Here is a 24204-nt window from a genome sequence, read left to right as displayed (position 1 = left end):
AAAAAATATATAGCCTATAACACTCTCCAAGTATAGATCTAACCATGTTCCAAATTTGAAGAAAATCGGTCCAGCCGCTTAGGCGTGATTGACGAACAAACAAACAAACGAACAGACTTACATAGAGATTTATAATATATATTAGGATATTAGGATTTTACATAACTTAACAAAAAAATAAAACAAATTATTACTGATTTTTTCTATATTTTAACAAAAAATTTGTTCTACATCACAAGTATTACATATATTTGGCTAATGTGCCCCCAGATCTGGAATTTAGAGTCAATTTTATTCGGGCTTCAAATTATGTTATCGAAAAAATTATTATGTCTTATTGTTCACTATTATTAACGTTCTATCACCGACCAATATAATTTTTCTTTCACAAAAACGAAAAAAGTTAGCACAAAAAATTCACACAGTGAAATATTTTCACAGCCCTTTGAAAGTTAATCTTACAAACTTTCAGGGATGATAGATAATCGATAAACGAAAACAAAATTTGATAATGTGATAAAATCGTTTGCTTCTTTTTCAAGTTATTCGCTACTGGCAGATGTGCATCTATGGCTAATGATCCCCCTTTTACCCTAATAATACGATTTTTTTAAGCCTTAAATAATAAAGCTATAACAAATTTTAACCTATATTTATTAAAAACAAAGGGAAATTCCCAAGGATATGAAAGGATGAAATTTTCAAAGGATATTATTTAAAATTTTTCGTCCTGAAAAATAGAAACAGTAAATATATTTGATTTTCGGAGATTGTCATCTTTCATTTGATACCCGGAGATTGGCATCTTTCATTTGACTAAAACTATTCAGTAAATATGTTTTAATAAATTTGTATGTCCTTAAAACTTTGAAGTCCTTTAAAAAGGAGAAACGATCAGAAAACTATAAACTGAAAACGCAGTTTCACTTTAAATGGCCTCTAGTATCATAGTACAATAAAATACAATACATTTTTTTAAGAATTGCCAAACTAGAAACACAAAGTATATAGAGGTGTCACTTTTCATATTAAAAAAATCTAAAATCAGCTTTTGTTTGATGAGAAGTGGTATATAAAATACAGCTAAAAAATCATTGAAGTCGTTTTGTGCGAAAGACAGAGAAATAGTTTTTTGCTCGTGACACCTCTATATACCCTGCACTCTTATAAATTTTCCTGTAAATTTACTTTATTTATTGTAGGTAACCAGACTCCTAGTATAAATAGGGTAAAATTATTAAAAATTTTTAAGCACATTGAAAATTATTAAAAATTTTTAAGCACATTGCACATTGAGGTCTCCTATGAAAATGAGTTTTTTGATAAAAATTTAATATGCCTGGAAAGCTAAGAATTTATTCTATATAACGCTATCATTAGTTTTCCCATTTTTATTGTATAGGCCTTTAGATGATGCACCAAAGTTTATGTTTTTATATATATTTTTCAAGAAATTTTTTTATTTAATTTAATACCATAACATTTTTTGTACGAATCTACCATTTAATATAAAATTTCTTAAAATGTTCTTTTTCGATACCAAATATACCATTGTTATGTATGAAAAGGTGTTATTTTAAAACATCTTTACAGCCAGAGACTTAATTATTAACGATTTCTTAAAATGCAATTTTTTATAGATATTTATGTTTTTTTTCAATTTTTAAAAGTGAAAAAGTACAATTTGGCCACTGATGCCCTCTAAGCGACCATATGCTAAAGATACTCTGAAATCTTCTCAATAACACCAAAATAAAAATGTTTGCCTCTTTTTGCCTCTGCGGCATTTACGCTCTCTTTTCTAATACTCCATGCTATGAAAATATTTATATTTTATTTAAAATATAATTATTGAATGCGAAATGAATTGATTTAAGTAATAAGTAAAATAGTAGAAACTAGTAAAATAATGGCTGAACGTGCTATTGAATGATGCATTATTGGTCTTACATTCCTGTAAATAAGTTTTGCAAAATTATTAGACGGAATCTATTTGTACGGAAAAATCCGTGATAAGAAGAGTAACTCTCATGAGGGTTTGGTATCACTTTAAAAGTTTTTAAAGATATTATTAAAAATATTTATATAATATTGGCTGTTCTTTCCGGAAAACATAAAATCAAAATTGAGGAATTTAAAGACTTTTGTACGAAAACCGCAAAATTGTTTGTAGAAAAATATAATTGGTTTTGGATGTCACCAACTTTACATAAAATTTTAATTCACAGCAGAAATTCAAAAAAAACCGAGAACAGAATTCCCGTAAATGCAGCCGAATACAAAATATGAAAGATATTTTCAATTTTTTATTAATTAATTCGGATCCCTTTATAACTGTAGAAAGAACTTTCCCTAAAAAAAATCCAGAAATCTTCCAGAAGATGCATTAAATTTAGTCTTTCGCGAAATTAATTAGGATATTTATAAATGTAATAAAAATATTTCTTAAATAAAATTTTGGAAAATTTTGTTTTGAAAATTATGCAAAAAAATTGCATTAAGTGCAACTTTTTCTTTAATTATACCAAAACATTGTAGTTTAGTTAATGTCAAATTTTGTTCAGGGAGACCCCACTATGCATTGTATGTAAAAATACTAGATACAAAATATGTATTTATACCCTACACCACTTCAGTGGGGAGGGTATATTGGGATTGTGCTGATGTTTGTAACATAAAAAATATTCGTCCTATACCCACCTTAAAGTATACCAATCGGCTTAGAATCGTTTTCTGAGTCGATTAAGCTATGTCCGTCTGTCCGTCCGTCCGTCTGGCTGGCTGTCCATGTAAACCTTGTGCGCAAGGAACAGGTCGCAATTTTCAAGATAATTGGATGAAATTTGGCACACACTCCTTTTCGGCCCAAGGACGAAGCCTATTGAAAATGGTTAAAATCGATCCATTATTTCACCTAGCCCCCATACAACAGAACCCCCCGAAAAGGGCTTCTGAGCTCATAATTATGTTAAATATACCTGTATATTGATAAAAAGCGGCAAAACTAAATTTTATACAAGCCATGATGACCTTGCCAAATTTCATAGGGCCTCATGACCCTAGCTGCCATACAAAGTCCCCTTCAGAAAATTAGTTTTTCATCCATAAATTGCTTAAATGTATCGGAACAAGGTAATAGAAAATAAATGCTTTATTATGAAAAATAAATCACATTTAATATTCATAACTGGTGTAGGGTATCATATGGTCGGTCACGCCCGACTATACTATCTTACTTGTTTTACCTATTTATATGTTTAAACATGTTTAGCAACATTTCGATTTCATGTAATTTTAAATTTTTGGTGTTTAAAAAAACATGCTCTATATGTAAAGGTAAACTTAAATTTATTAAAACTGCATATGAAATGTGTGCATTTATAGCATTTAAAATGTAGTCATATTTCACTTTCTATTCTAAAAAAAGTTAAAAAAAATCGATTTTGAATGATGTTTATTATACATATAAAAGAATAGAAACCAAAACTAATAAAAACAGAATTCATAAATTTAAAAGTATTAAACGTATCTAACAAAACCACTCCAGCATCTGAGCACACTGCTATGGGGTTACGAATGATTTTATACTGTTGTTTAATTGGAGCTGTATCCTGTTCCACCTGTTGAAAACAAGAATTAGTAAATTAGGATGACAAAAATTATTAAACTTTTGAGAACTTATCTGTCTGTTGTTCCTTTCAATAATAATATGATAACATCTAAAAAACTGGCTTAATTTTGGCAAAAATTAGGTTTTGATATTGAAATGATTGCTTTTTGGTTGCAACATTTACGTTTCTGTTGAAGTGGTTTTGATATTTCTTTTCTTGATTTTCTATAAATTGTTTTCGCACAGACTTTACAATTGGATTAAAATAAATTCTACGCACAATTATTTAAAAGTTTAATAAAATATTTCTAAGTGAAATATTTTCAACAGCTTTTTATTTTTTCAAATATAAAAAAATCAGACAATTCAAACAGTAAGTACGTTTACATATTTTCTGTTTAAAAATTAAATGTTTAGATACAATGTATTTAATTTAACTAATAAAATGTTTAATATTTTATAAACATGTTACTAAGAACACAAAATACTATATTTTGTATGTATTTTTCATGAAGTAATATGTAAATAATTTTGTTAAACATATTGTGTTTAAATTTACGCATTTTTGGAAATTTTACATAAAAGTTTACTTACTTCATAGTAGTAATATTACATGCATTTTTTAGAGTGTGTGCTAGAAACATAACCATTCATTTAAAACCCAGAATAATAAAATCGGATAAGTAGTTTAGAAAATATGCGATATTAAACTTCATTCTTCAAAAATATAAGTTTTGTAATTCGATAAAACGTAACGAATTTGAGAATTTTGGATAACTTAATGCATGGAACGTATGTTCAAAATTGCATTTTTTGTTCGAAATTTTTAAAAACTACCTATAGAACAAATCATTTTTGTTAAATGTTATATTTGCCATGTCCGCCCAGCAAAAAATCTGAAATTTTTGGTAATAGCCAGTAGTTATTTCATACATTACTTGGTAATGAGTGTTCATTATCATCCATATTATTTCATTTAGCTGAATAGGTTATTACTGGTAAAGAACAAAACAATTTGGATTTGTTATGGCTCAATTGTCTAGGTCGTTCATTTAACAAACAGGGGGTTCGTGGTTCGAGCCCTGCTGGATACTGTTTATTTTTTTCAAAATGACATTCATTTATATATTTTTGTAAAAAGCCGTTTTTAAAATCATAAAAAGCAACATGTTAATGGAGCATCGAGTAAGCGGCTAGAGTGAGAAACATAGAAAACAACTGAATGCCTGGGTTCAAATCCCGGCCGAGGCATTTTTTTTTATTTTTTGTTTTCTACATACAAAATCTGCCCAAAATAACTAGCTATCACATAACATATTTGTAGGTTTTTTTGTAACTAGTTATTTCGCAAAGTTTTTGTAATCAAATTAGTAACCATTTATTAATTTGTTTAAGGTAGGTACATATTATTTGAACCTCGTCGAACAAAAATAATTGGTTATTCACCCCAAAAGTAATTAGTTTCCACGTGATTCCAATATTACTTTCTAGATTACTAGGTAATGAAAATTTTTGCTGGGCGTTTATGTGTCAGTTGAAATTTTCTGAAGACCCCAGATATCTTCGGGATCCAAATAATTCAGCATGCTTTGACAAAGAAGCAAAAACAACATTGCTTATTGGAAAAAACATATGTTTAGATGTGTGTTGGTTTTATTGCTTTGCGTATTTTTTTGACCGATCCTCATGAAACTTGGTAGAGAGTTATATAAGAATTGGTTATGTCGAATTTCGTTGTTATACATTCCTTTTAAAGATAATCGTTAACCTTAAAGTAATTTTCGAAAGGACCTAAATGTGGCCCGATAATTGTCATTCTTTATAGTATACTTTCTAGGTACCAACTTATCCTAAATCGATTGCTGTTAATTAATATATGCATGGCTGTTTTAATTGTATTGCGGGGACATATTCGAAATAAAATTCCGATATAGCGCCTTTTAAATACCAAACAGTGCCTATCAATGTAAATTTTGGGTAAAACTATGGGGAATTCAATTTCAAAATGGGGATTTTTTGGGGACATCAAGCTTAAGATTGGGGACATGAGTCAAAATTTTTCTGGCAACACTGAATGTAGCGAAAAACCTTGGTTGTTTGGAACGGTTTATAGCGATTTAAAAAAAAACGCTATAAGCCGGTAAATAACCAAATTAGAAATAATTTTCATTAAATTATCTAAAAATTTAAAATTATAGAGGATTGTCTATTGTTAATGTATTTTTATATCCATTAATATAATAATTATAATTATTATAGCCTATAGATTAGACTATAAACAAGACTATAAACTAGAGTATAGACAAGACTATAGGCTAGACTATAGACTAGACTATAGACTAAACAATATACTAGACTATAGAATAGACTATAGGCTAGACTATAGACTAGACTTTATATTTGTCTATAGACTAGATTATAGACTAGACTAGACTATAGACTAGACTATAGACTAGACTATAGACAAGACTATAGACTAGACTATAGACTAGACTATAAACTAGACTATAGACTAGGCTAGGCTATAGACTAGACTATAGACTGGAATATAGACTAGACTATAAACAAAACTATAGTCTATAATTTAGACTATATTATAGACTAGCCTATACTATATACTTGACTATAGACTAGACTACAAACTAGACTATAGATGCATATATTATGTAGTATAACTATATATATTGTATGTTTAACATGACCAGATGGTTTTGGAATAAAAGCGGGATCCGAGTGCTTAAAAAGCGGGATTTAAATAAAAATATATTGAAAAAGCGGGATTTTGAAAATTGTCATTCATTAAATCCGGATTTAATAAAACTTAATATCAAAACAAGTAACAACATTACCCTCGATTAAGACAAATATCACGATGAAATTCAGCACAAATAAATATTATATGAATATAAAAATATTCACAAAATTTTATTGGGCTTGGTCCATATTTTCCTCTAGCCCCCATATAAAGACTCTTTCAGAAAATTAGTTTTTCTTCCATAAATTGTTTAAATGTATCGGAACAAGGTAATATTGAAGATAAATGCTTTATTATGAAAAATAAATCACATTTAATATTCATAACTGGTGTAGGGTATAATATGGTCGGTCACGCCCGACTATACTTTCTTACTTGTTATACCCTAAACCAACGGTTCCCAAAAGGGGGTCCGCGGACCCCTAGTGGTCCGTAGCAAAATCCTAGGGGGTCCGCGAAGACGAACGAAAAAAATCATGAATAAAAAATATTCTCTATATGTTACAAAATATTAAAAATATCTCCAAACTTTTCATAAATACTAAAATACACAATTTTTATTCAATAATCCCAGATTTGTTGGTGACTCTTTGAATTTTATTGTTTCGGTCGTTTATCAGGATGAAGCTAGGCGCTACAAATTTATTGTTTCACTTTTATAAAGTAAAGTATTACGTGATTTGTAATTTTTATAAATATATATGTATCGAAATAAATGTTTTTATAGCAGACGGATAATGATTTGCCTTAGAATTAAATACTGATACTGGTATCCCGGAATATGAAGTTAGGTCACATTTCATAATATTTTTTTAAATTGCAAGCAAAAGTGTTAATCTAGTTAATTTTAAATATAAATATTCCATTCCAACGTGATACACAGATTTTAACTTCATTTTGTTGTCCAATATTATTAAATCAACATCAGAAAATTCATAGCGTTTTGCGTAAATAGTCAAAACCACGCAGTAAAATAATTCGTAGGTATTTTAAAATTCAAATTTAAGATCCAAATTCACAGTACATTCGCAAAGAGTTCAGGTCATATTTTATGTGGGTAACGCATTCCGCAACAACATCGAAGAAGTCTAACTTTCACATATTTTCCCGAAAACTTAGCTTACATACTCAGCTCACTCCTATGCAATCGCAAAAAAATTTAGAAACATGACTCTTTAAGCACATGTCGACAATACTTGTTAAAGAAACCTTTTCTCTACCTTGACGAGAAATGAACATGAAAGCTCTCACGATCATAAAATTAAACATCATGTTAGAAGTCATTCTATATTTAAAACCATGAAATTGAAAACATCTCCGAAATACTAAATGTTCTCAATGTACGGGAATATTTTATAGGGTTTATGGACCAGGACTAAGACAATTTTCGGACGAACAATTACACAGTGATACAGCAAAAAAATGCAGGGGTTCTCATATACCAATTCCATTTCCTTATAGTCCATAGAGTAGGAATTTATTTTTAATTTTTCCCGATCACTTCGTTTAGTTCCTTTTTAAGAGCAAAAGTTGTGAAAAAGAGCTATTTTTGAAGTTTTAACTTTAAAAAAAATATATGTTTGGTAGTTTGCAACCGATTTTCAAATTGGATATTTTGTTTTAAAGATACAAGTGTTGTCTTTCAACCCAAAAAAATAAATCCAAAATTTATGATTAATGTCTTGGTTATGGTCATTTAAGTAAAAAAACTAACACTTTTTTCACAATTTTTAATTTTCATACTGCTCTACGTTGGCCATGAAGTAGTAACTTTAGCTTTTATTACATTTGAAAAAAGGCACATTAAGTTGGGTTTCCAATGATGGTCAATTTATGATAATCGATGAAAAAGGTTATGAGTTGTGCTAAGTTTTATAAAAATATAGCATATTTCTTCCATACAAAAACGTTCATGTTTCTGGTTTTCTTTGTAACAAGTTTAAAAAATGTTTATAAACATTTTTATACAAAAATTAATTTGTATGGAGAAAACCAAAAATTCGAGAAACATGCTATTAGAAAAATTGGCATAAATCATCCAGTTTTTCATAGATTTTTATGAAATAACAAGTTTTAGAAACCTTCCTTTATGTGATTCTTCAGGAAAGTAATAAAAGATGAACTCACTGCCTCATGGTCAAAGTAGAGCATGATGAAAATGAAATTTTTTAAAAAAGTGTGAGTTTTTTTACTTAAACGACCGTAACTCAGACATTTGACCATAAATTTTGGATTTCTTTTTTTGGATTAAAAGACACTTGTATCATTAAAAAAAAATATCGGATTTGAAAATCGGATGAAAACTACTAAACTTATGATTTTTCAAATTTAAAACTTCAAAAATGGCTCTTTTTCGCATCTTTTGCTCTTAAAAAGTAAGTTAACGAAGTGATAGGGGAAAACTAAAAATATATTCGTACTCTATGGACTATAACGAAATAGAATTGGTATATGAGAACGCCTGCATTTTATTTTTCTTCACTTTTGTATCACAGTGTTATTTATAAGAATAAGATATCAAAATATGTATGGGAGTCCGTGAAATTAAATAAATTCCTCAAGGGGTCCGCGAAGTAAAAAATGGTGGGAACCGCTGCCCTAAACCACCATCAGTGATGATAGAGGGTATATATAACTTTGTCATTCCGTGTGTAACACCAAGAAATATTCATCTGAGACCCAACAAAGTATATGGACCTTATGAAATTCTGAGTCTAGCTGTGTCCGTCTAGCTCTAGCTATGTCCGTCTGTCTGTCTGTCTGTATAAAACATTCTCACGTTAACACGAAGCAACAAAAATTAACGAAATTCACCCAAAATATTTATTACTTTCCTAGTTAAAATCTTATGTGAATAGAATTCATTCAGAGAAAAAATTTTAAGTCCCCTCCCGAAAATTACTTAAACGCACATAACTCATTACTAAATTCAGATATCCATATAATATTTAGCACAAGTATTACTCTTATATACAGAAATATTATTGTGAAAATTTTTTCCGATTGGTCAGTAATTGGTCTTAGCTCCCCTACAAGGTCCCCTCCCGAAAATCACTTAAACGCAAATAACTCATTACTAAATTAAGTTATTCATATAAAATTTGGTACAAGTATTGCTGTTATATACAGAAATATTACTAAAAGATTTGTTTCTGATCGGTCCTTAATTGGTCATAGCTCCCATACAAGGCTCCCTCCCGAAAATCATTTAAACGCTCATATCTCAAATTTAGTACAAGTATTGCTCTTATATACAGAAATGTTACTCATTACTAAATTACTAAATCCATATAAAATTTGGTACAAGTATCGCTCTTATATACAGAAATGTTACTGTGAATTTTTTTTCCGATCGGTCTATAATTGGTCATATCTCCCATACTAGGTCCTGCCCCGAAAATTACTTTAACCGTATTTAACTAGTTGCATTAGTGCCGGTTCACTCAGGCAAACTTTTTGTGGGAAACTTTTGATTTCTGTGTGTATAATTTGTGGCATAATGAATTTTTACAAAAGTTGGATAGATCGGTATATTTATTGGTACAGGTTTAAAAATGCGGTAATTCAAGGCTCCGATATGGTTGCAAATAACTTTTATAGTTTTCATGTTATAACAGTCGTTTATATATCTTTTTATTGCATTATAGTTGCCATTTGTTTTGGTATATAATTTATTGCATAATATATTTTTAGAAAATTGCCAATTGGATAGATCGGTAGAATTATTTTCACAGCTTTAAAAAGGCGGTAATTTGAGGTTCCGATATGGTTGCAAATAACATTGACAGTTTTCATGCTATGACAGTCATTTATGCTTCATTTTAAAGCATTATGATTGCACTTTAATATGGTATATAATTTGTAGCATAATGTGTGTTTTTACTAATTGGTGAATTTGATAGATCGGTAGAATTATCAAAAGTTTCCCTGTGTGAACCGGCACTTATCAATTTGTGTAGAACAATATTATATATATTTTGTATTTCCTTAAATCTTTTACACACATGCATACATGCAAATTATTAAATATCGCTAAAGCATATCTTAGGGCGCTATAAAAATATAAAAGAAAATGGCGTTTGTAATGTTCAATAAATCATGCAATTGTAACAGATTTAAGCTGTCTAACTCTTGGGGTTTTTCTATTTAAGACATGAGAAAACTTATTTATACAAATATTTGATCAATTAAAACAATATTAATATAAAAGTAGCTGGTGGAGGGTATTTAAGATTCGGCTCAGCCGAATATAGCACTCTAACTTGTTTTTTCTCATGATTGTTAAATATTAGTGTGTTCTGATAGATCAGATAGGTACACAGTCACTTTAAGTGAGAATAAATTCAATTTTCCAGCTTTATAAGTTAAAAGTCATGGGTCCAAAAAGTCAATGTTCACTTGTCACTTAAAATAATAATTTTTTTAGACCATTAACTTTAAAAATCAACTTTGTTATTTAAAAAGTGGATGTCTACTTTTACCTACATTTTGAAAAATTATTAAAAAATACTAGAATAAGTTTTTTTTTAATCTCTTTGTCTGTTCAATAACTAAAAGTTGTTACTAATTTTCACAAAAATATTTTAAATTTATATTGAAATACAAAAACAATTTCTGATAATTTGTAAAAAATTTTTGTTAATGAACAGACATTCTATTTTCTAACAAAATTTCCTAATTTAAAGTTTAATTTTTAAACTTTTAAATAGTAAATCCCAAATTGATTACAATAAAATTAAGGACAATTGACCTGTTAAAAGCGGGATTTGTTATTAAAAAGCGGGATTGAAATTTAAGTCGGGATCAACTTTTAAAAACCGGGATAATCCCGCTTTGGCGTGATGTCTGGTCACGTTAAGTATGTTGTTACTAGGGATGCCAAACGGGACTGGCTTTTACAAATCCCGGGATTTTTTAAATTGCAATCCCGGGATATTTCGGGATCCCGGGATTTTTCGGGATTACATAAATTTAATTATTTCATACATGAAGATCTTAAATCTTCATGTTTGTGAAGAAAATTGTTTAATCTTGTGGAAATTAATCGACAGAAGATAAATTCAAATTAAAGCAATCCATTAATTCCAATTCTTAAACAAGTAAGAAGGTATAGTCGGGCGTGACCGACCATATGATACCCTACACCAGTTATGAATATTCAATGTGATTTATTTTTCATAATAATTCATTGTTCCGATAGATTTAAGCAATTTATGGATGAAAAACTAATTTTTTAAAAGTGACTTTATATGGAGGCTAGGGGCAAATATGAACCAAGCCCGATAAAGTTTTGTGAATGTTTGTGCTGAATTTCATCGCGATATTTGTGTTTATAAGGTAATTTTAGACATTTAAGTAATTTTCGGAAGGGGACTTTGTATAGGAGCCAGGGTCAACTGATGCCCGATCTTTATAAAATTTGGCAAAGTCATCAAGGCTTGTATAAAACTTAGTTGTGCCGCTTTTTATCGATATTCAGGTATATTTAACATAATTATAAGCTCAGAAGTCCTTTTCGGGGGGTTCTGTTGTATGGGGGCTAGGTGAAATAATGGACCGATTTTAACCATTTCCAATAGGCTTCGTCTTTGGGTCAAAAAAAAAGCGGATGGATGGACGGACATAGCTAAATCGACTCAGAAAACGATTCTATATGTTACAAACATCAGCACAAACCCAATATACCCTCCCCACTAAAGTGGTGTGGGGTATAATAAAAACGTTTAGAATATCATAATTTCAGAAATTTGGTAACTACATACGCACTTCCTAAATAAGAACAAGTAGGAAAGTATACTCGGACATATGATACCCTACAGCATGGGTATATTTTAAAAATTATTTATTTTTCATACAAAATTTTTTTAATTTTACCTTAATTCCTATGTATTTAAGCAATTTATTGATAAAAAAAAACTTAATTTCTAAAAGAGGCTTATTATGGGAGCTAGGGTCAAATATGGGCCGATCCTCAAAAAATTGGGAAGAGGGATGTAATTTTATATAAAGGTTAGTTATGCTGAATGTCATCGCGATACTAATGGTTATAAGTAAATTTTTGGGCGTTTAAGGGGGGTTCGTATGGGGGCTAGGGTCAAACGACGGCCGACTCAGAATGTGATTCTGAGTCGAACGGTGGGTGTAGGACCAATATTTGTGTGCGTTACAAATATCAGCACAAACGTATAATACCCCTCCCACTGCAGTGGTGTAGGGTATAATAAATATAACGCTCAATCCTACGAATATCAATTTAGATCATAAATGAACCTTTTCTTCAGAAATTGTTATCTACATTGAGAACAATTTAATTTACCTTTGCCGTTGTCACTCAGATTTGTAGAAAGCTTGAAAAGCTTGAAAACCGTCTAGATATCATTTAAAAAATTAATTTTATATTTGACTGTGCCAAAATAAAATAAATATTCCGGTATGTGATGGAATTCGAACAATTTGAAATCAATCGATTTGAAAAGGTATGATGAATTTCGATCGATGAATGGTTTGTTATTTTCTTGCAAAATACTATGCAGACAACAAAATACTTTCCATTTAAGAGAATCAATTTAAAAAATATGATAATTTGTATGAAAAGCCGCAGAAATTGAATATTACACAATTTTTGTATAATTTTTGTAGATTTAATTCGATTCTATGTTAAAAATAAATTTCATCAAATAGCTGATTGTAATGTATTGATATTAATAATGGCTTCAAATTGATTTTCATAGGAGGTACTTTTAGGATTTCTTGTGTTAATTTTGGTCCAAATTTGAGTCTACTATAGACAAAGAATGTGTATACTTTTTGGGTCTACGACGAAATGAAAAAATAAATTTGTATGTACTATATATGGTATCATACCACATTAAAAAGTTAAAAGATTAGCTGTGCTGAATTTTGTTCTGCATAAGTCAAAAATTAACTAAGATCGTAATTTTCAAGCGAATTCAATAAAATTATGGCTCAAAAAGAATTAAAAAAAATATTTTAGTAACAAATCCAAAATTCGGATATCCTAATCCCGAAAAAATGCCGCGATTTTCGGAATTGGCATCCCTAGTTGTTACCAACCAAATAATAACAAAATAAACAACAAAAATAATAATTATCTTAAATTTTCGCAATGTGGCCTTAATCCAAGAACCCTGGCTTGCAGCCAGTAAAGTTCGAGACGTCCGGTCATGAAACTATGTGCTCCTTTCTCCAACCCCTGAAGGTAAAATAAGAAGCTGTATTTCGGTCAGGAAAGACATTAATAAAGTTTTCCTTCTGTCTAATTACAGTTCTGGCGATTTAACGGTAGCTGCATTAGAGCGACAAGGGTTACCAGCCCTAATTATATCATCTGCGTACCTACCTTACGACGAAGACAATCCACCCTCACGTGCCGTACGCCCACTAAATGAATGGTGCAATACAAGGGGCCATGATCTTGTCATAGGATGTGATGCTAATGCCCATCATACTCTGTTGGAGAGCTCGGATATTAATGACAGGGGTGAGTGTTTACTTCAATACCTTCTAACTACTAACCTAAGTGTTTGCAATAGAGGTAATAGACCAACATTTTTCAATAGGATAAGGGAACAGGTCATTGATATTATATTTGGTAGGGAACACTGATTCAGTCAGAATTCTTGATTGGAGAGTATCACTAGAATGCTCATTCTCCGATCATCACAGAATAATCTTTACGATACAGCTTACGCTGGCTAGCGAAAACCCCTTTAGAAATCCTAGGAAAACCGACTGGGTCAAATTCAGTAATCTGATTGATACCATACCACCTCCAGAAATGGATGGACTACATGGTACACAAAACTTGGACGACTCTGTAGATTATCTATCCAGGATTTTAAGGGAAGCCTACTATGCTTCATGTAGGGAGCGGCAGGTGCCTAGGAATTTCCGGCAACCGTGGTGGAATCCTAAACTAATGCAGCTAAGGAAAGAATGTAGGAAACTATTTAATAAAGTGAAGAGGGATCAAAACCCGTTAAGCTTCAATACTTTCAATAGGGAAACCAGGCGAGCTAAGAAGTAATCTTGAAAGCGTTTCTGCTTTGGAGAGAGGTTACAGTGGTATATATCCCCAAAGCGGGAAAAGTAAACCATAGTACCGCCAAAGACTATAGGCCGATCAGTCTGTCATCGTTTTTTTTATATTTTTTTTTTGAAAACATTGAAAAGATTGGTCGACGTCCATGTCAGGAACATCATCTCCCCTCATAATTTCTGTAGAGCACAACACGCATACCTGAAAGGCAGGTCGGTGGAGCCTAACATGACGTTATCCGAACTATAGAGAAGGCACTTGACATAAAAAAAATATGTTAGGCATCTTTCATAGACATTGATGTTGTGTTTAACAACGTGAACATATCCGCAATAGTCGATGCACTGAGTGACCTAGGTGTTGATCAGTGGATAAAAACTTGGACAGAAAACATGCTTAAGAGCAGACCCATTAACTCTAATATGGGTATTGGCAAGACAATGAAAGTTGTGACAAGGGGCACACAACAAGGTGGTGTCATCTCTCCACTCCTGTGGAATCTTGTTGTAAATAAAATCCTTTTCAGACTCAGTAGGATGGGCTTCAAAGTAGTCGCATATGCTGACGACGTTGTGCTTCTCATTCAAGGGAAATTTCTTCCCACAATAAGTGAACTCATGGAATCAGCCCTCAACGTTCTACTATCATGGACCAAGGAAAACGGTCTGGGTGTCAACCCGACCAAAACTGAACTTGTTCTTTTTACCAGAAGGTACAAAATTCCAGATTTCAAACCTCCGCGTGTGGATGGTACTATTCTAAATACCTCAAGCGAAGCCAAATATTTTGGCGTAATTTTAGACTTTAAGCTCACATGGAAACGTAATGCTGTGAGTCGAATGAAGAAGGCATTATGTGCATTCTAAATATGTTAGAAAACCTTTGGGAAAAGATGGGGTCTTAAACCATACATTGTGCACTGGATGTACACCGCGGTTATAAGACCTATTCTGACCTACGGAGCTCCTGTTTGGTGGAGAGCGTTGGATACCAAGACTTATCTCTCCATTCTAAACAAGGTACAAAGATCTTGCAATCACCGGCTGTTTGAGCTCCACCCCTCAGGCTAGTCTGGATGCTAAACATAAATCCCCTTGATATATACATCAAATGCATTTCTGCTAAACGGATTAAAGCACGACCGCATTGGTCATGGCACCATCGTACAAAAGATAGGCAGGCCAATCATGGGGCAGGAAACAGACTACATTCTATATACACTGAATTTTAATAGGTCATTTAAGACCACAATACCGACAAGGGATGATTGGGCCGCGAACACTGTCCTAAGAGACGATGTGATCTCAATCTATACTGATGGCTCAATGACAGAAGGGGGCACGGGACCGGGAATCTTTTCCGAAAAACTAAATATTCTACTATTTCTTCGACTACCTGATACCTGCACGGTCCTTCAGGCAGAGATATATGCCATCTATACAGCCGCGAGAAGAATCCGGGAACTAATTCTCGAAAATTCGATTATACATATATACTTGGACAGCCTTGCATCAATGAAGGCTCTTAATTCAAATGTTATTAAGTCGAAAATTGTATTCAATCATTGCCACAACTGACACAACATCATGTTGAGTTGATATGGGTTCCAGGACATGAGGGTATCGGGGAAATCAAATATCTGATGAATGTGCAACCAAAGGGTCCTCCCTAGACTTACCCTTTGCGCAAAAGGATATCCACACTCCCCTAACGACCGTATCAAAATTGATAGATGAATGGGCTTTCAGTGAGACGGAAATCAGGTGGTCAAATATCACCACTTGTAGAATATCGAGACTACTCTGACAACAGATAGGACTAGTACTCTCTTGTCTCTTAGTAAGAAACCGATTAGGCTTCTAACTGGTATAATTACTGGGCACTGTATGTCGGAACGTATGGGCAAATTTGCTACGTATGGGCAAATTATAGTTACTGTAGAAGTTGCTTGGACGAAGAAGAAGTGAAATCGGTACAACACCTTCTATGTGACTGCCCAGCCTTACAAGAGCACAGACTACTTTATCTTGGTAGAGCTCTTTTCCATGATCTAGACTGTCTCAGAGATGCGTCACTAATAAACATGATCGGTTTTATTAATAGCACCGGCTGGTTTACACGGAGACCAAACGAACCAAGTACTCAACGAAATTAGGGAGGGAATCCATTCTCACAATATTAGGGAATGGTAATTCTAAGGGTATCACAATGGGCCACGAGGACTCCGAGTGAACTCGCTTGCTAGCAAGCACCACGTACCTACCTACGTGATTTTCAGAGGAGGAACTATTAGGTTTTCTTGTGTCAATTTTGGTCCAAATTTGCAGCCTAAATAGAAAGAGTTTTCTAGCTCATGTTTTGAACTTAAAGACACAGAATATGTATACTTTTTGGGTCTACGACCAACATTTCGATGTGTTAAAAAAGTAATGTATAAATTGATTTATATTTATTTATATGTACTATGTGTATGGAATCATACCACTTTAAAAGATAAAAAGTTCAAATATGTATGGAATAAGCTGTGCTGAATTTTGTTTTGCATAAGTCAACAATAAAACAAAATAACAATTTTCAATTTAATGAAAATTATGGCTCAAAAAAGAAAATAAATATTTTTTGTTAAACAAAACCCGGGATTCGTTTTGAAAAATCCCTGGTTTCGGCATATGCTAATGGCGAAAAAATCCCGGCATTTCTTTTGGCATATCCCAGGATTCGGGATTTTTCGGGATCGGGATTATCATCCCTAGTATGTATGTATGTCTGTACATTAGATGTGTCTAATAAACATGATTTTTTCTTGGATGAGTCTCATTCTGCTCATTAACTAACTGGTGTAAAATTTTAGCCTAATCGGATTACGGGAACGCGTGCCGGAAATCGATTGAAAGTATAAAATTGGGTAAATAATAGGACTTTTTAGTTTCTTCAAAAATTGTTCCATCAAATAATTGCACCATTATATATTTTTTTTTTACAATTCAACCAAATCTTATCTTCTATAGAAAATTATCTTTCCAACAAGGTATAAAATATTAACATCGAGCGACATCTTTTTTTTTTGTTTGGCTTGGGAAATTGTCGATAACTTTGTTGTTTGTCCTTATATGTAAATGTTTTATACCTCTTTGGATAGATAATTTCTCTCGAAGATAAGATTTTGTAAAAAAGTTAAAAAAAATAATTTTAATGGCACAATTTGTTATGACATCAAAAAAGTCCTATTATTTAACCATTTTTACACTTTTCAATAGATTTCCGGCACTGAAACTAATAACCATAATAAGACCCATCCAAAGAAACCCGATATTTTTTGACACTACTAGTGTACTGAGTTTTCTGGATTTCTTGAAAAATTCTGGAATCTCATAAATTAAATTAGGTATATATGTACTTACTTGATGGTTACAGCTACTAATATTATTATAAGTCCAACAAGAAGCATAGCAATCACAACTCCGCATATCATGTATATGGTATCGTTCGGTGCATCTAAAACCAATAATTTTAAATAAAATTAGCAAATAATAACAATGATATGTATAAATGTATGTATGTATGTACATTGTACATACATATGTGCATTAGGGTGTCCAAAAAGTATGAATTTTGCTTGGATGAGTCTCATTTAGTTTATTAGTGTCTAAAAATAACTGGTGTACAATTTTAGCCAAATCGGATAACGGGAATTCGTGCGGGAAATCGATTAAAAAGTGTAAAATTGTATAAATAACACCGTGCAACAGTCATTTTCACACATAAAAAATCTATGTGTACAGGAAACTGTGGACCATTAGTATTAACTCTGTGTACTCAGTTTTTCAAAATCAGCTCTTATGCTCCTGTAAAAGGACTTTAAAGTTTAAAGGACATACGATTTCAAAACATGGAATTCCAAATTTATGTAAAAAAGTTGGTTTTAATATTAATATCAAATGAAGCTGAGAACCTCTGCTTCAAAATAATATGATTTATTTCAATTCGATTTGTTCTTTAAGTGAGTCAAATAAATAATATAGATAGAATGTGCAGATTCCCAGCTATCATATGATACCAATATTAGCTTTATACAATAAATATAAATATTTTAAATATTCGGTTGATTTTGTAAGTCCTTTAAACTTTGAAGTTCTTTTATAAAGACATAAGAGCTGATAATAAAAATCGTAGTACGCAGAATTGCTATAAATTGAATCTAGTTTTACATGCGTATCTACTTTTCCATGTGTAAAAGCTTTTTTTCAAAATTGTTGCAGGGTGTAATAAGACATTTTTGATTTCTTAAAAAATTGTGCCATTAAAATTAACTTTTCTTAACATTTCGACCAAATCTGATCTTCTAGAGAAAATTATCTATTTATGAGTGTTAGAAAAACTACATTTTCTACCAAGTATTATATTATTGCTTTACCTACTGCTCCAAACAATTGTCTGAGTTGTAGCAGTAGTATTTGTTTAGTATTATTTATATTTAGTAGGCAGATTCGCACAAAATTAATTGAATAGAAAAATCATTTTTTCACAATTAAAAAATATGCTATTAGCTAAAAAAATTATTAAAAATTCACTACAATTTCAAACAAATATTTTAATTAATTTAAATTTTATTATTTAAATATATTTATTTAAATTAATTATCAAAAAATTTTTTTTCTGGAATCGGCAAAAATAATCGTTAGGTTTAACATAAGTTTTTTATACAATGTTAAGAATAGTGTTTACAATTCATTTAAAAACACGCGATTTTCATTTAACGAAAGAAAGGAGAGAAAACTTATAGCTACTTATAATACTAAATACCATTAATTGGTATAATTCATTTCATATATATAATTCATTTAAAATACAAAAAAAAATACATTATGTTAATTTATACATAATTTTAGAAAAAAAAAGTTTATTTTAAATAATTTTTTCATTTTCAATAGCAATATTAACAACGTTGTTATATCAATTTTAATTTGAACACACAAAAATTTATTGTCAAAAAAATTAAAAAAATATTTTTTTAGTTTGTGAAAAATAAAAACATTTCAGGTTTTTAAATGAGATTAAATTGTGTAAAAAATAAGAAAACGTTATGTGTTTGTAAAAAAATGTCTTTCAAGTCCTATCATCCCGGTATTTTGGCGAAAAAGTTTTGAAGCATTGTGAGAGAATTGAGTTCTCACAAGTGTGTTGAATTTACACAGAACTCGTCTGTGAAGAGAGAGATATGTTATTGTTGTAAAACAATACGATTTTTCGTCATTTTGACGATTTTCAGTGTTAAAAATTACCTATTGACGATTGATTTGACGATTTTAACTCAAAATTTGACGATTTATTAAAACAGGATTTTTGTACAAATTTTTATAAATTTTATCATTATTTTATCTATTATTTAATAAAAAATCAAAACATCTATTATATTATAATGCTTAAGAATAGAGGTATAATGTCCATTGATCAAATATTTGACGTAAAAGCGAAACCAGAAGTTTTTGAGAATTACTTTTTATTTGACCAGCACTCAGCGTATGACCGGTACTCACACAGTGCATTGTGTTGGACAGATAATAACAACTAAAAAAAAAATTGAAAAAAATGCCTCGATATTAAAATAATTAATAAAAAAATCAGTAGAAATGCCATCAAATATGTATATTATATATGGGCAATTCCATGAAAAGGTAAACCACGACTGAAAAAATAAAACCCTTATAACTTCTGCATATAATTCAACAAAATTTGGTATATGATCTTATCTAGCACCAAAGACGAAGACTGTTGAAATCGGTCTATTTTTACACCTCGCCGCCATACAAACATACTATCCCTTCAGAAATCGACAGATCTAAAATGTTTATAAGCCTAAACCTTTATGCCGATTTTCATAACCATTGGACCTCATTTGACCCTAATTCCATTCAAAGTTTAATTTCAGAAAAACACTTAAACGTCCGTAACTCACCTCTAATCACTAGTATTATGATAAAATTGGCACAAATAAGTTTTATATGAATTAAAATCACACCCTAGAATTTTATGAGGATCGGTCCATATTTGACCCTAGTCGCCATATAACTCCAGTTTTTTATTTATATCTATAAATTGCTTAAATATGTATATAGGTCGGCCATGTCCGACTGCACTTTCCTACTCCTTTTGATTTGTTGAAGTGTGTGTATGCATATATTTCCAAAATATATATTTTATAACCTAAAAAAAATCAGGAGAAAAATCTGTCACATTCAATGTGTCACGTACGATATTTAAATATGTTCATTATAAAATTATATTAATTTCTTTTTTTTATTTAAAAATTATGGATTACTAATGAAAAATATGTCCCATAGTGTAAGAACTTAAAACAAAAAAGATACACCTACAGAATTCCCAGATTTTCGTAAATATTTACATGCACTTTAAAAACACTCCATATTTTGGAAAACAAGGTTCCGAATGGGATGATTCCTTTTGCAAATACAGTATTCTTTAAATGGAACAGAGTGACAAAATTGTTTTCCAAGTACTCCTAATTTTACAAAATTTATACCACTCTGAAGGCGTGCGAATGTCACATAATTCGTATGGAATTGCCCATATGCAAAAAACCTAAAGAAAAACGCCTTCATAACGTATAATGTACATTATATAGAATTTGACATTGCAAAATTTTGACTTCAAGAACCTATTAGGTACTCAGTGACCGGGAAAGATAATTGAACAAAACTTTTAATATATTATTTATTAAGGTGTATAAAATCGATTAGCATTAATGAAATTGTTTTTGCAAGTATGGAAGTTTTTTGCAAAAAAGATTGCTCATCATGGTCAAAAATTAAAATTTTAAAATTTAAACTTAAATATTTATGTTTATGTATATGAGAATAAATTTATTATAATCAGCATAATTTTACTTACGAAGTCATATACAATAAAAAAAAATTATTTAATTAAAATCGGCCCATATTTGTTAATGTTACAGAGTCCACAAATATATCACATTCAAATTTATGAATGACTGTATTTGGAACAAAATTTGTTGTTTAGTTAAATTTTTTTCATAAGATACAAGAATATATATAATTCTAATAATAAAACATAAAATTTATAATGAAACTTAATTTTTGTCCGATAACTGACATATAATTTGTATACATACCCAGGTATGTTGGGTATTGATACACGAGGTAAAAAAGGAAAATCGGATTAAAATATATATATCAAACTAATTTATAGAAAACATTATGCTGAAAGCATAGTCCAAATTTCAAGCCGATACGATATATAGATCTCGACATATATCACTTCAAAAATTAAAAACATACCCGGGTATGTGGGTATTGACATAACGGTTAATATTGTTTTTCATCAAAATTTTACCACAAAAAATACAAATTACATTTCAATACCTTGTGCAAGTGGAAAAGAGATAGATGGTGGACCTTCACTGTCATGTTGTAGCTATTTAGTATAGTCAATGTAGCCAGTGTCGGGATTTGTCCCCAGATTGGAGATTTGAAGTTTTATTTGGGGACAGATTTTCGTGGGGAGGGATTTTCGTAAAATTTGGGGATTTTTTATAATTTTTGGTGATTTTTATATATTTTTATACATATTAATAATTATTTTCATTCTAGTTTATTATACCCACCATCAAAAAAGATGGGGGGTATATTGATTTTGTCATTCCGTTTGTAACACATCGAAATATTGGCCATAGACCCATAAAAGTATATATATTCCGGGTCCTTATTAAATTCTAAGACGATCTAGCCATGTCCGTCCGTCTGTCCGTCCGTCTGTCTGTTGAAATCACGATAGGGACCACACGAGAGGAGCTAGACAGTTGAAATTTTGCATAAATATTCTCTACTGCTAAGGTTTGTTTGGTATTGAAAATAGGCAATATCGGTCCAATTTTTCGGATAGCCCCCATACAAGTGGACCTCCAAAAAACAGCTTTAACGGACATAACTGCTTCAGAAGTACGAGTATAGGGATGAAATTCGACATAAATAAGTTTCATATGAGCCAAATTTTTTGAGGATCGGCCCATAAATGACCCTACCCCTAATATATGGTCCCCTTCAGAAAATTACTTTAACACTCATTACTGGCCTAAAAATTCGAGTATAGCGATGAAATTCGGTATAAGTAAGTTTCTTACGAACCAAAACCTTTTAACCAATTTTTTTTAGGATCGGCCCATAAACGACCCTACCCCCCATATAAGGTCCCCTTCAGAAAATGACTTTAACACTCATTACTGGCCCAAAAATGCGAGTATAGTGTTGAAATTCGGTATAAATAAGTTTTTAACGAACTAAAACCTCTCTACATTTCCATTTTAGGATCGGCCCATAAATGACCCTACCCCCATATACGGTCCCCTTCTGAAAATGACTCTAACACTCATTACTGGTCCCAAAATGCAAGTATAGCAATGAAATTCTACATAAATAAGTTTCATGTGAGCCAAAATCTTTCTACCAAATTTTTTGAGGATCGGTCCATAATTGACCCTACCCCCATATAAGGTCCCCTTCAGAAAATGACTTTAACACTCATTACTGGTCCAAAAATGCGATGAAATTCGGTATAAGTAAGTTTCTTACGAACCAAAATCGCTCTACGATTTTTTTTAGGATCGTCCCATCGTCCCTCCATCTGAAAATGACTTTAACGCTCATTACTGGCTAAAAATTACGAATATAGCAATAACATTTTACACAATTAAGTTCCTCGCGAGCCAAAATCTTTTTAATAACTTTTATGTGGATAGGTCCATAATTGGCCCTACTCCCCCTATTGGGTCCACTTCAGGAAATAGCTTCAACGCTCATTACTGTCTTAAAAATATGAGTAAAGCGATGAAGTGCTACACACTTAAGTTTCTTACGAGCCAAAACCTCTGTACCAATTTTTTTTTTTTGGATCGGCCAATAAATGACCCTTACCGCATATAAGGACCCCCTCTGCAAATAACTATAATGCTCATTACTGGCTTAAAAATATGACTGTAGTGACGAAAATTGATGCACATAAGTTTAATGCGTGCCAAAATCTCTCCACCAAATTTAGGGAGGATCGGTCCATAATTTACCCTACCGCCCTTCAGAAAATACTTAAACGATCATTACTGGCTTAAAAATATGAGTTATGAAATACGGTTATGAAATTCGCTCCGAATTTCATGCGGAATGTGTCGGTAATTCACTCTACCCCCCATACAAGCCCCCTTTATAAAATTACATTAACGTTAATTACTGGCATAAAAATTCGAGTAGGGCGATGATATTTAATGTAAACAAGTTTTATATGAATCAAAATGGGTCTACAAAAAAAGTTATGAGGATAGGTCAACAATTGACCATACCCCATATGAGTTCCTCTTTAGAAAATTTTATGAAGAAAATTCAGATAATTGGAAGTACAGCGATTAAAATCGACATAAAAAAAGTTTATACTTAGGAACATAATTCTTCATTCCGAATTTAATGAGGACTCATTTATAACTGACCCTAGCCCCTATAAAAGGTTCCCTTCAGGAAAGAGTTTTGGTTATTGAAATACGAGTTTTCCTTATTTAAAATAAGAGTATAGCGCTGAAATTTTGCATAAACAAGTTCTATACAAACGAAATCTATGTACAAAATTTTATGAGTATCGGTTCATAATTAACGCATATAAAGGTCCTCTTCAGAAAATTACTCATACGCTCACGGTTTAAAAATTTAAATAAAATATTTGGCTTTTAAAAATTAATATTTTGTTAGTTCAAAAGAGCTC

At 31.2% G+C, this 24204-nt stretch overlaps 1 protein-coding gene across 4 annotated transcripts in view; it reads right to left on the bottom strand.

Moving 5' to 3' along the window:
* LOC119602417 overlaps nucleotides 1–24204 on the bottom strand; it is a 245712-nt gene that overhangs the window by 70260 nt on the left and 151248 nt on the right. For all 4 annotated transcript variants that reach the window (XM_037953929.1, XM_037953930.1, XM_037953927.1 and 1 more), the window contains one exon: nucleotides 17826–17919. In XM_037953929.1, coding sequence (XP_037809857.1) covers nucleotides 17826–17919 — 94 coding nt within the window. The remainder of the gene's footprint in view (nucleotides 1–17825; nucleotides 17920–24204) is intronic.

This window comes from Lucilia sericata, unplaced genomic scaffold (genome assembly GCF_015586225.1).
Source record: "Lucilia sericata isolate MDLA Ls3-8-SP2 unplaced genomic scaffold, ASM1558622v1 Contig000229F_arrow, whole genome shotgun sequence".
Taxonomy (NCBI): Eukaryota; Metazoa; Arthropoda; class Insecta; order Diptera; family Calliphoridae; genus Lucilia; species Lucilia sericata.
This window is presented reverse-complemented; position numbering and strand designations above follow the sequence as displayed.